Source organism: Morus notabilis, unplaced genomic scaffold (genome assembly GCF_000414095.1).
Source record: "Morus notabilis unplaced genomic scaffold, ASM41409v2 Scaffold966, whole genome shotgun sequence".
In the NCBI taxonomy this organism is placed as follows: Eukaryota; Viridiplantae; Streptophyta; class Magnoliopsida; order Rosales; family Moraceae; genus Morus; species Morus notabilis.
This window is the reverse complement of record NW_010364907.1, coordinates 79,501-94,171: the sequence shown is the minus strand read 5'-3', so window position 1 is coordinate 94,171 and position 14,671 is coordinate 79,501. Positions and strand designations below refer to the sequence as shown.

General features: G+C 31.0%; 1 protein-coding gene across 1 annotated transcript; it reads right to left on the bottom strand.

Moving 5' to 3' along the window:
- Positions 1-3,923: 3,923 nt before the first annotated feature.
- Positions 3,924-6,575, bottom strand: LOC21391924 (AP2-like ethylene-responsive transcription factor At1g16060). The gene is made up of 8 exons (XM_024171542.1): positions 6,403-6,575; positions 6,194-6,276; positions 5,998-6,006; positions 5,769-5,857; positions 5,558-5,631; positions 5,392-5,442; positions 5,159-5,235; positions 3,924-4,552 (listed from the first exon to the last, which is right to left on the bottom strand). Exons 1-8 carry the CDS (start codon positions 6,573-6,575, stop codon positions 3,924-3,926), a joined length of 1,185 nt encoding a protein of 394 aa, XP_024027310.1.
- Positions 6,576-14,671: the final 8,096 nt, after the last annotated feature.

The following is a 14,671-nucleotide window of genomic DNA, read 5'->3' as shown; positions in this document are numbered from 1 at the left end:
AAATCATGCTTTTATCTAGTAGCTACTAAAAACTATTGTCAAACAACAAAATTTGAGAAGCAACTCAGGGGTTACTTTAACATAATTACTTCTGTTGTCATTGTCCAAATTTACTAAAATAACTTTAATAACAAACTTAATTCTCTATCTACCCATTTTATTTTTTGATACCAAATTAAGAAAAATGTAATTTTAAAATATTTATTTAAAATTAAAAATCTTTAATAAATATACTAGGTCAAATTTGGCTCAAATACTTTTGATAATTACCAAACTATTTAAAAACAAAAAAAATAAGAAATTTAGTAATTCATTATTTAGAAATATTATAAATAATGAATTAAATTATATATTTTTTAGTATTTTGCGTAAAAATATTATGAATATTGACTTTAAAAATAGAAATGAAATTAACACTTTTAGTGTTAAAGTATGTCTATTTTAGCTATTATATCTCTCCATGACAATTATATACATAATTTATCAAATACTAAAATATTTGCTTATAGTATTCACAACAGTTTTGAAAAGAAAATTTACCAAACATCTGCATCCTTCTAGTCATAGCAACTTCTAACTAACAACACAACAACAACAATAAAAAATTTTAACAGTACAGTAATTGCCAAACTGGTCCTAAAGCTTGCTTGTGGTTTTTTTTCTCTTATAAAATGGGATATTATTAGTGTCATTTTGTCTCTTATCCCAATCGTTTACTGAATAAATTCTGAATAAATTCTGGAGAGAATGTGGTAAATAGTAGATTTTTAAAACTAAATTAAGTAAATAGTAGATTTTAAAACTATTTAAAGTAAATAGCAGTTTATGTAGTAAATTGATCATTTGCCGCGTAAATGGTTCATTTACGATTACTAAAAATACCTTTTTAAGTAAATTTTCTCTTTACGACTAATAAAAATATCTTTTCCACATAAATAAAAATTTTTTAAGGTTTTTTATCTCGTAAGATATTTTTTACAGTCATAAATAAATCATTTACATAGTAAATGATTTATTTACCACATAAATTATTATTTACTTTAAATAGTTTTAAAATCTGCTATTTAATTAATTTAGTTTCAAAAATATGTCACTTACTGCAACTTTCCTAAATTCTAGGGCCTAGTAGTAAAGTGGAAATGACTCTATAAGGGTGCGTTTAGAACTCGTTCTAAAATAATTTTATTTTTTGTATAAAAATGAAAATGTAAAACGTTTTCAATCTCAGACAAAAATCATTTTTGAAAATGCGTTTGGTAGTTTTATCAAAAGATTATTTTCAGTATAAAAAATACATTAATGTCTCTCTTTCTCTCTACTCGAGAGAGGAGAAAACGGAAACAAAAAAATAAAAAAGACTAAAAGTCATTTTTTATTTCTCTCACATTTTACACTAAACTAAAAAAATCATTTTTATTTTTTTTTGTCTTTAATTGTGGGGGCACAAACTTAAAAGTGGCTTTATGTTAATGATATTTTAGGTCTCGTTCATTTCACCGATTCGAGTTTTTAGTTTTAAGTTTCTACAGTAAAAAGTTCTCAGAAAATGTCACATCTAACTTTTTCTGCTACAGTAAAAAGCTCTCATAAAATGTCACATCTCAGCTCGAATTAAAAACTCGAATCCGGCCTTAATGTTAATTCAACACTGTAACAAGTCAAACATACGAATAGCGGGTTAGCCTTTTTATCCCGACTCAATTTTACAGCTTTAAAAGCTATCAAGTAGTTACCAGGTGGATCTACATCTCAATTCAATATCTAATAAGAAGACTTACATGATGGGAAGAAGATATCATTTTGCCTTTATCCTTACGTATCACGAACATTAATGACAACTTTTGAACTAAAATTCCTATGTCAAATGTAGGCCTCTACCATATTACAAAATATGGAAATAAAAAAACGCATTATACGAGATGACAACAGATTGTTATGTTAATATAATAAGCTTAATTTATCGTTGCCGTGGGGTAAAAAAAAAGATTTATTTCGCCATTTGCAACTTTTAAATTTCTTATATATCCTAACATCCTTAATAATTAGATTGATGGATTATAAGTTAATAAGACCGTCTCCAATATAAATGTTAATGTTAATTGTATATTTAACATTGAAAAGTATGATATAGTATGTTCTTTTTATTTTTGCTCTAATATATAATGCTATTTAAAATGTTAAATTTATTTTTTCTTAAAATCATTTTTGAAAGTTGTAAAGATAAATTTTTATTTTTAAAATAATTAGAAATTGTAAAAGTTGCAATGATTATATAAAAAGTAAACATTTTAAGTAATAGCAATCAAATGTCAAAATTTTCATATGTTATACTTGGTGGGAAATTTACCACAAAATATAGTATTCGAGAAATTTGACACAACAAATAGCATTATATTAAAGAGTGTTTTTTGCAGTCAAATGTTATATTTGCAATTATCACATCAATTATAATATTACATTAGAGATGCTTTAAGACCATCTCCAATGCAAAATGCTAATGCTAATTGTATATTTACCATTCAAAAGTGTAATATGGTATGTTATTTTCATTTTTGCTCCAATGCATAATGCTATTTGAAATGTTGAATCTACTTTTTTCTCATAATTATTAAGCTTTAAAAGTTGTAAAAGTAAACTTTTATGTTTAAAGTAATTAGAAAATGTAAAAGTTGCAATGATTACATGAAAAGTAAACATTTCAACCAATGACAATCAAATGTCAAATTTTCTATATGCTATATTTGGTGAGAAATTTGCCACAAAGTATAACATATGAGAAATTTGACACAACAAATAGTATTACATTGGAGAGTATTTTTTATACTCAAATATTAAATTTATAATTGGCACATTAATTATAACATTGCATTGAAAATACGCTAAGATGCTAATTTAGAGCACATCGCAAGTCCCTACTGCCAAAGTTGCGTGCACGCTCCCGGCTCCTCCGTCAGCAGTAAACCTCCCCTAAGGAACTCTTCTGACGATGTCGCGAGTTCCCGACCATTCCCCACGCCAGCGCAAGGATCTCTCCCTGGCCCCCGACACCCCTTCGATGCTAGTAATTATCTCCGCCGCATGATCCCGACATCACGAGATCTGCTACCCCTGATCATTCAACACGGAAAGATCTATTTCCCCTACCCCGCTAATCGGCAATAAGAAATATAAACCCAACATGTGATCATTAAATTTTTAAAATGGATGATCACATTGTTGGTTACTTTGGTTTTCTGTGGGTTTCTTTTATCAGGTTTTGTTATGTATATTTATTCCTGAGAGAGAAGGGATTTATGAAATTGTCTAGGGGATGGATTTTTTATGTGTGTGTGTTTCATTAGTATTATGTTTTCCCCCCTATGTATAATTATAAGTTTAAATTAGATAATATATTATAGAGGATGACTTTAAATACTCTTAAAATAATAATTCATTTATGAATTAATATTAAAGTAACCATTAAAACTATATATATATATATATATATATATATATATATATATATATATATATATATATATATATATATATATATATATATATATATATATATTTTTTTTTTTTTATGTATATAATGTATGCTGTACCAGTTTCCATTCAGATGACTTGTAATTATTAAGATCTAGAAAAAAAAATGATACGTTCGTTTATTGTTCAATATTGCATCTACAAACAAATGAACCAAACATAAAGTTAGCCCTAATCTCTCCCACAATCACTAAGTGAAAACTACATATAATGATCACTTACAAAGAATTTCTCTTCTTTTCTCCCATCAAATATTTCTCACCTCAATCAATCCCAATCTTCCAGCTGCATATTCACAGTTGAAAAACAAACAACAAATAGCGAAAAGAATCCAAAATGAAAAGTAGAACTATCCAACTAATTTTCCAAATGCAATTAATGAAATTCCTCAACCACTAATAAGTTTCTTTTCCTTCTTTTAAGTAAGCGTCCACGTCGAAGTCGCAAGGAAACATAGGTTGCATGAACGAGTTGAGCTCACTAAAGATACCATCGTCCCCATCAGCAAAGCTGCTCGAATCTTGGCATTTGTGGTCATCAAAGTAAGTCTGCACGTTCTCCGGAAACGAGGACTGCGGAGCCTCTGACTCTGGTGGTGGCGGCGGAGATGATGGAGGCGGCAGGCAGTGATCCGCCGCAGACGTCATCTCTATCATCTCCTTGAACTTGGAAGACTGGAGAAGGAGACCTAGGGCTGACGTGGCTGTGGATGGCCGCGGTTGCTGAGCGATTAGGGTTTCGTCAACATTGCATGATGCAACTTGTTGGATGCTGTGGAAAAAATTACCTAGCCCTAGTTTATCAGTCTCTTGGTTAATTAGGCTTTGGCTACTATTAGTATCGGTGTTTGTATTAAGGTTTTGAAGGCCAAGGTTTTCACTAATATGGTTGTGATCAGTAGTAATGGTACTGTTAGGTTTCAGCCACTTGATGTAGCGGCTGAGGTCAAAGTTGGTGATGGCATTGAGTCCGCGGTACTCGATCGCCGCCATGTCATATGCTGTTGCAGCTTCTTCTTGCGTGGCTGCAGAAATTTTATTGTGAAATTGTTAATTAAATAAGTAATTAACTTATGAGGATATTATGAGAATATTGCTGCAATCCATTATGTGCTAGAAAATGTAAATGGTCAAGGGTGGGAAAATAATGGTTGGGGTTTGGTGTACTTTGGCCATCTAACTTTTATTTTTTTAGGGAACTTTGGTCATCCAACTTATCTTAAAGTTGATAGTTAATTAATAGGGCATTTTCCTGAGTTAAGTAAGGATATTACTAAAAAAAAATTATTATATATACATACATACGCATATACCGTTGAACAAAGGGATGAAAATTATTGGCATCCAAACTAATCTTAACTAATTTAAACACGTGCTACGCTTGATAATAACGTTTGTAACTGCTTTTAGATTCTCTCTCTCTCTCTCTCTCCCTGTTTTTTTTTTTTTTTTTTTGGTTGCAGATATTACTACTTTTGAAATTTCAGGTTTGAAATTATAATGAAGTGGTCCTGGGATTGGAAATTATACAACACTATGTTCTCTTTTGATCATCATGTATGATGTAACTTGAATTTATGGTGATTGTTATCACATAAGTTTTGGAAATTATAGAACCATTAACTACATACCATATGTCCCAAGATAAAGATATTTGTTCCCAAAGACTCGGCCAATTCGAGCTTCCCATCTTCCATTATGATGATGTCTGCGACTTGAAATTATTTCCACAAAAAAGGGCAAATTAAAGCTCTAATAATCATACATCAAATTAATTAGATTAGTGACATTAAAAAGTGCTATACAACGAAAAATTTGGCATTTGTTTTGACAAATAAAAATATCCATATTTCAAATTAAATACCTTGCAACACCTCTATATTTTGAAACTCCACGAGAGAAACCACTGCTTTTCCTGTAAATTAAGTTTAGCACCAATATTAATAAATATTTCCTATTAATCATCAAGTTGAATGAGTCAAATTTTAACATCTTCTTTATCAAATATATTTAATAGAGAAAATGTGTACCTTCTCAGTGATCCAATATACTCCTCTCTAGCCACACCTTCCATTTCTTTCAGTTCTTTGTCATAAGTTGATAACTAGAGTTTTTAAATGCAGATCAATTAATATATATTTTTTATTAAAATTCCATCTAAATAATCTTTCATTATAATTATATATCAACACAAAAAAAAAAATGGAACTCATTCAAATTTCCACAAAAAGAAAAAAATACCGGAAAATTGAGGATGGTGTCTTGACCCCAGTATTTGAGTGCCGCCAAGTCATAAGCATGTGCTGCCGCTTCCTCATCATCATATGCACCTGTTCAAACATTGATCAATATCACAAAAGGCCCTCTTAACGAAAAATTCAATCAATAAACTTTAAATAATTTTCTTTTTCTTGTTACAATTATATATATATATATATATTTGTGTATGTGTGTATTCAGAGTAGCATACCAAGATAAACTGAGTGGATGAGCATTATTCCACCAAATTCCACCATCATCAGCAGAGATCCCAAAAAAATAAAGAAGAAAAAGAGAAAAACAAGAAAACCCATCAATAATATTGCCTCCTGCATTAACATATATATTTTTAATGTAAAAATGCCTATCTATAATATGGTTGTTATATGAAAATAATTAATATTAACCTTGGCGTCCCTTCTTGTTCTGTGACTCATTCCAACAATTCTTATCCCACAAATGAGCCTCATATCGACCAGTCCACCGATGCCTAAAACATAAGCAAATTAAACCCAAAAATTAACAACAAAAAAAAGTGTGTTTACACACACATATTATATATATATATATATATATATGTATATATATATAGCTCGCGGAAATAATAGTAACCAACCTAGTGACACCTCGATAAATGGAGCTGCGTTGAGGAGGAGAGTCTCTGGGGACACTTCTTCTGGTTCTCTTCACTTTCTGAACACCAGTTGTACTAGAACTGTTAGTACCGTTATTGTTCCGATTATTGTTTTTGGTCATGGTCTGGTTTTGCAGCTGTGATAACTTCGCCATCTAGAGAAATATTAGTATCAATAATAATTATAATGATAAAAATAATGTATTGTAGAAATCAACTTTGGACGAGAAAATATTGGCGATCCGAGAGAAAGAGATTAATTAAAACGGATATGGTATGACTTGGTCCTCCAAAGAGGAGGCTTTTAAAGGGATGGGATTTAGGAGAAAATAATGTTTTAAAAAAATCTAAAAAAAAAGATTAATATTATTAATGTGGTCGGAAAAAGTGTGGGCTGGCAATTGATCACACGCTAACTGGCCGGCTAATTAGGAGTTGTTTTGTCATGGCCGTCTTTTTCCGGCTAAATATTGCTTTTCTCTTTTTTGTCTTCTTATGCCAACTTTGTGTTTTCGTGCAATCATATTAAAAATCCATTTGATGTATCCATTTCTGTCCCAATTATATGATCACCTTTTGGACTTCTAGTTTTCTTCTGGCACAATTATGTGTTGAAAATTTACAACAATGGTGCTAATTACTAAAATGACTAATATCAACGTCCCTGTGAAACATTTTTGTGGGATCATCAACCTATTTTCTAATTATTAAAGGGAAATAGTAGAAAATATGTCAATATGAAAAATTTAAGAAAGTATATAGGCCAATTTTTAGTTATAGAAATTAATAAGCCATAACTTGTCAAGTTATGGTTCATAACCAGATAAGTTATGGACAAACTTGTCAAGTTATGATTCATAACCAGACAAGTTATGGACAATTATAGACAATAACTTATCAAGTTATGCTTCATAACCAGACAAGTTATGGACGAAAACAATAATTTGACCTATTTATTAACTTACGTAAACTATTGACCTATTAATTTTAATCCATCTCAAGTCTTGGCCTATTTTCCTCTTTCTCCCATTATTAAAATAGGACAGAGAATCATATAACTTTATAATTGTAACATGAGTAAAATAGGACGGAAAATCATATACTTATCAACAATTTTGATTCATTTGGTGATAATAGTAACTATCTTGAATTATGACCGCAATATTGGTTAGCTGCATAGATAAACTATGTTACTCAGAAGTATCACGCCAAGATATTAAAAATTTCAGCAAGCACCGACCATCGACGGACGGTATCCTAAAAAGAGTGATACTAAAACTTCTGGCGACTAATGGCCGGCAATTGACATTGTATAGTTGAAGGTATTGCGGTACCATGATCGATCATGACTACCAGAATCTTATCTAGTATGATATTAAGGGTTTGGTCATTTGTATTTTTTGAGTTAATGTGACTTCAGTTTAGACCTTGATTTGAGTTAATGTGTATTTGAGTATGGTTTGAGTTGTGACTCTAATTTGAGTTTGTGTTTGGATGTGCACATTTTAAGTTATGGTTTGAATTGAGAATCTATTTGAGTTTGTATTTTGGTGGGTCAAAACTTGAATTTGTATTTGGATAGTATTTTAATAAGAACTCAATGGTGATGAAAAATTTTAATATGGTATATAAGTGGGGTTTTATTCGTCTCTTCATTGTGAACGCATAGAAAAAAATCATCTCAATCGAAATTAAAACGAAAAAGTTATAACGTTTTTAATAATAGAAAAAGTATTATTCATTAACTTGAGTTTGAGTTTAGAAACTTGAGTTGAAAGAGGAACTTAAACTCAGATTTAAGCTCCAAACTCAAGTTAAAACTCAAATTTTATAAAAGAACATGTACTTAAATAAAATTGTAACTTGATTTTAAATTTTTTTTTTTAAAATTTAAGTGCAAATGAACAAATCCTAAAATTTCTAACTAATCACCGGTTAGTGACCAACAATTATCCTACTATGGTGTGATACTTCTAACAACCGACGACCGATGGTATCCTACTATGTGCTTTACAGTTGTGGATCATTGGCTAGAAACCGCAGGTACAAGCGCTGCCGACCATGCTGTCGTGGTCACTAGAAAGCGTGAAAAAAAAAAAAAAAAAAAAACATGTACATAACATCACAAATAATCCGCAAAATTTACAAAAATAATCACAAAAATTCCAATAATATCACAGAAATCACAAAATTATCTGAGGTAAAAATATATCTTCGACGGAATAATCTAGTCATTGTTGTTCAAGCTCAGTGGCCAAAAATACCCAAAAAAAATAAATAAATAAATTTTGCGGACTCCTCTCAACCGTACAAAACTAGAAAAGGAGTTGAAACGGGCGTATTTCCTAAATTCTCTAAAATAAATTGTCCATCCCAATATAATGCAAATAATATATTATGTGGCCAAGATGGTCTATTATACATCAGTTATTAATAAACATGTTATATACAGAACATTTTTTTCTTGAAGGTTCATACAAAACATTTTGATATTAATACGTGAGTTTAGCTAATTGCATATAAAATTAATAATCTAACATTATTATATACCCTTTCCAAAAAAATCATTAGTATATACAGTATGTATATTTTATGTGGAATCTTGAACTCTTTTGTATATAAAACTCGAAGAATCTATCAGCGTTGCGGCAGCCTGCAAGCTCTTGATACTTTACCAAATAGATATTATGTTCGTCTTTGTCCCATACTAGGTCACAATATATATATATATATATATATATATATATGCATTGTTTTTGCTCAAAAATATATGCGTCATTTCAATTGCTCAAGTTTATCTGAATATGTGACTCATCTAGACACCTATAACATTTTAGCTTTTTTTAAAGAAAAAAAAAAAAAACTTCAAGTGGAATCTCTGAGAATGTTGTTCGATTTCAGCAATTTTTTGTTCATAATAAAAGAATATCAATATATTAAAGAATTCAAAATTTATATTACAAAGCATATCGAAAGTATTAATTTCCTCCTAATTTAGTTTTGTAACTAGGGGATAACGGTTTAACTAATTATTACTCAAAAAAATAGTTTAATTAATTAAGTAACTAAATTGTCACATCATCAAATGCTTTTGTATCTTTATGGTAGTTATTTATCAATGAATTACCTGGCAAGCCCAGTTGTATTATTTTGGCCGGAGCAACTCCGACGTATCCATGATCTTTGGAGGCTCAGCAGTACAATCAATTAGCTAACCTGTAAATGATATATTTCCCTAAAAACAAAAAACAAAAGTGTGTGATATATTAATAATAATTGTTAAAAGCATATAATGATATTTATTTTCTTCAGATTTAGGTTCCCAGCGAATTTCAGTCTTGATTGCAAGGAAGCATTAGTATTAAAAAAAATGTTCACTAAAAAAATTTGTATTGAAAAAAAAAAAAAAAAAAAAACACTATGCGTACGCGTTTAACCAAAGTGAAAAAAGGATCAGGCGTCAAGTGCTATTCATAATCAACCTCTTTTACGTACACCCTACACTAATTTCTGTAGAACTCGGGCCCGTTCGGTTCGCTAATTTGAGTTTTTAATTCGAGTTAAGATGTGATGTTGTGTGAGAGCTTTTTACTGTAGTAAAAAAGTTAGATGTGACTGTTTTTTATAGCTTTTTATTATAACAAAACTCGAATTCTAAACTCGAATCAGTGAAAAGAACGGGACCAACTTTTGTATCTATATTATATAATTATTTTTTATCTAAATAGTAAATTATATATATATATTATATAACTAATACTTTTGTATGTTTATGAATGTATATGGGGCCCTATCATGGGTTGACAAAATTGCCTAAATCCCGTGGCGATCCAAGGTAGATGGAGACTGATTATGATGTACCAATACAATATATAAGCCACCTAAAAGCAGAAACAGGAAGATAAATAGTTTTGCGTGACATAAGTTATTAAGAAACCCTATAGAAGACTTAGGCAAATCAAGTATGATTGGTCACCTAATTAATGCACCTGATTACAATTCCTTTCTATATTGATAAAAACAATGTGGAAAAAAAACAATTTTTTTCTACGAGAAAAAATATATATGTTGATCAATTTTTTTTAAAAGGAATATTGATCAAATTTTTGCTTCTGATCAATGAACAATTATTCCTAAAGAAGTTTGACTTAATTTCATTACTTCAGTTTCAACCATGTAAAAATAATCTCAAGTTGACAGATTTTTTATGAGGAAATTGTTAAACTTACTTTGAAAAATATGTGTATGAATTTTTACTCTTTATTCTTAATTAGTACTATTTTCTTAATGTATTTATTTGACTAAAAAAGATATTAATTAAGAGTGATGGGTAAAAAAACAAGATCCATACACTTTTAAAGTATATTTGTCAAGATTTTTCATTTTTATTTTATTTTTATGGAAAAAAATGTATACATCCCTTTCCTTTCCGTTATCTCTACACCTCTCATTTTTGACTGTCCGATTGGTATCCTACGATGGATAAATAAACAAACTCATCCTTACTAATGTGAGCCATACACATTAGATTAAAAACAAAAAAAGAAAAGAAAGTTAAGTTACGTTTAGTTTATGAGTTTAAAATCATGTTTCATGATTTTGATTTTTAAAATTTAAATTTTTTATAAGAAAAAAATACTATAACAGAACCAATAACCATGATCCTAATTTAGAAAGAACCCCTTAAAACAAATATCATTTTAAATATATGAAAAGTTGTCGCGGTCAATGGCTTGAGGGCAGAGGATTGCCGACAACCAGATCACGACACTGGAGCTATTGGCTGGCATCCCACCACCAAGGGTCACGGCAGAAACTGCGACCCATCGCAGTTGCGACGGAAGTCATGACGCGACCCATCACAACGCAAATCGTGACCACCATTGCGATGCTATCTAGGGTTGCATAAAACCCACCCCGCACCTACCAAACTGCCCGCCCCGCCCTGCCCTCAGCGATCCATGTCAGCAAGCCGCCAATCGGCGGGTTGAAATCGCCCGCCAATACACTAAGCGGGCGGTTGGCGGATTGACACTTTTGGGGGCGGGTTGAACCTTGAACCCGACCCGCTCGCCACTTAATATATATTTAAAAAAAAGGACTTTTACTTGCTCTGTTTTTACAGACTTATGGTTTTACTTACCCTCTCCTCCCAAGATTCATACGCCGCCCATGTCGACCACCGGCTTCCTACAACCTCTACAGCTCAGAATCCGTCCCTCAAAAGGTAATTTCTTTGTTGTTTTAATTTCTTGATTCAGATCGAGATTAACGCGGATCAATAAGCAATACGAATTCAAATTCCTTTCAAAGAAATTAAAGATAGGAGGAAAACAAAGCAAATAAACAGAAATGAAAATGGCGGATCGTGAAACAAGAGAGAGATAGGAGAAAAAGACTTCTTATTTCTAGTTTACGTACAAAATTGAAAGAATCGTCAATTCTTCATTGGGGGTTTAGGTTTAAGTTCTTCCTTCTGAACTCTTTTTTTTTTTTTTTCTTTTTTGGCTTTAGTTAATTTAATTGGCTGTGAATGAGTTTCTTTCTTTGGGAAGAGAAACATGGAAGGAAAAAAAAAGGAGAGAAAGAGGAAAATAGGCCAAGATTTGAGATAAATTAAAATTAATAGACCAATAGTTTACATAAATTAATAAATAGGCTAAATTACTGTTTTCGTCCATATCTTGTCTGGTTATGAACCATAACTTGACAAGTTATTCTCGGTTTTTGTTCATAACTTGTTTGGCTATGAACCATAACTTAACAAGTTTGTCCATAACTTATCTGGTTATGAACCATAACTTAACAAGTTATGACTTATTAATTTATATAAGTAAAAGTTAGTCTAGATACTTTCTTAAGCTTTTCATATTGGCATATTTCCTACTATTTCCCAAAAAAAAAAAATAGAGGAATGGCCCATCGGGTTTTTTCAATTTTTTTTTTGTTTTTTTTGTTTTTGTAATGAACCCATTGGGCCAACAAACAAGCCCAGCCCGCCCTCCACTTGCCTATGACTCAACGGACAGTCCGCGGGTCTGCTTATCTCCAACCTGCCCTTGAAAAAACCCGACATGAACCCAACCCGAACCCGCCAACCCGACCCTTATGCACCCCTAATGCTATCCATCGTGCTTGAGGCTCTTGATTTCATCGCAACGGAGGTCGCAACGCATCCCATCGTGACAAATGTCACGACCCCTCACCGTCAAGACCTCTTCGCGAATGAAATCGCTATTTCATCATGAGAGATCGCTAACTAAGATCGGAATGTCGTTCTGCGTCTCGCGATTTCACCGGAGTTCATTTTTTATTATTTTTTCTTTTTTCTTTTCTGATTATTTGATTAAGAATAGATTGTGAGAAAATGAAGTAGTGTCTAGTGTTGTTTCTATGAAACCACGATCTGTAGCCGTTGATTTTTAATTTAACAGTTTAAAAAAAAAATTGATATCCATACTGAATCCGTACCGTACAATACCATAGTCATGCCCTATTTTTATTATTATATGGAAGAAAGAAATAAATAGCCTTTAATAGTAAGTGATGTTGAGAATGATGTCCTAAAAGTATGAGATGTAATAGGATATTAATTATTTATGTAATAAAGAGTTTATTCATTATTTTATATGCATATATTATTGAATATCATTGAAAATTCTACAATTATTTATGTAGATGATAATATTCAAGGATAATAATCAAAACGTGCTCGTAATGAAATTAATTAAAGTGTCAAAATATTTAATTAAAATATTACTAATGCATGTCATTCCCATTAAGAATGGAACGGTGTTAGCCGCATTATTAATATGGAGGGATATTGGATGAATGTATTACGCATAATGAGGTTATATGGAACCGGGACACATATACGATTTGAATTTCTAATAATTTCTGATAATTGAGTCTACTAACGGTCATATATAAAATGATCTTAATCCTGAGTTAGTAGCAGACTTCTATTTATGGATTTGTGTCTTTTGATTTGCTTAGTACGGATTCTGAGATACCGAATTCTATTCCTTGTATCTTAAAGGCATGATGAAGTGGGTAGTCATGAATGTTAATATATAAGATGGAATCCATTCCTTATTGAGAAAGAAGTAGATAAATAATTCTCTTGAGAGTTTATTCAATACTTGGATTAGTAGAAGCTCCGATTTAGGAATTTATTTTATGAATCACTATCCATTAGAAAATTAATGGTACACAAGGATAAATATGTAATTAGAGGGGTTAATGGATCTCACCTAGCTCTAATTATAAATTATTTATGGAGGATTGATCTATATATAATGATTATATTAAATGGACACTTCATAGTTTGGAAGTAAATTATATCTATAATTACAAGAGTGTAATTCCAACTTAGTAGAGTAACTTTGGAATTAATAAAATTAGTTAATTTTTTAATTAATTATTAATTTTATTGGAGCTTGGAATTATAGGTCAATGAGTCCCCGCATCGTCCTTGTAATTCTACAAGACACTAAGGACAAAATGAGAATTTTAGAATTATAGAATTATAAATAAAACACTCAAAATTAATTAATTGAGAATTAGTTAGCATATTAAATAATGTGATTATTTAATTTGAATTTTGGAACACATGGGTCTACATGGTGTACTCACCCACACTGTAGAAATCTCTCTTTGATTCAGTTGCTTACTCTTTAAGTTGTCCAATAGACTTAGTTGATAAGTTATCTAGGTAGAATTCAAATTAGTTAGAGTTTGACTTAATGAGAATTCGAATTTGAGTCAAAATTGGACTGTAGGATAAAGGAGAATTTTTTCACCTTCCTTTATCTGTTAAAAACTCTAACCACATGGGATAAGGTCCTTGTGGTGGCCGGCCAAGATGGGTAGAGAGAGAAAAAGGATTTTGTTCCAAAAATAAATTAAAAGTGGGAGATAATTATAAAGCTTTATCTTGGAGATAAAAATTAGATTTTCTCTGAAAGTCTGATAGCTACTCTATAAATAGGAGATTGCTGAAAATTGAAGAAAATAATTTTTGCTCTCCTTTTATAGACTCAGAAAAGAGATGAGATCACAAAGCTCATGCCTCTGGAATGGTTCACCAACTATGAGAAGTTACACCAGAACCATAAGCCTATCCTCATAGCTGATCCAACTTTCATCCGGTTTGAAGACGGACAGGTGAAAACTGTCTTTAAACTCCCTGACGAAAGTTCCAGCACAACTCCGTCAATGATGATCAGACCGGTTTCAACAGAAGAAGAAA

Bases quoted from the DNA above. Each gene is read 5' to 3' on its own strand.
- LOC21391924 (XM_024171542.1), bottom strand. From the start codon at position 6,575: ATGGCGAAGTTATCACAGCTGCAAAACCAGACCATGACCAAAAACAAT. The intron at 6,277-6,402 runs GTTGGTTACTAT...CTTATGTTTTAG, and splicing joins ATTTATCGAGGTGTCACTAG to GCATCGGTGGACTGGTCGAT. The intron at 5,632-5,768 runs GTATTTTTTTCT...TAAAAACTCTAG, and splicing joins ACACCATCCTCAATTTTCCG to TTATCAACTTATGACAAAGA.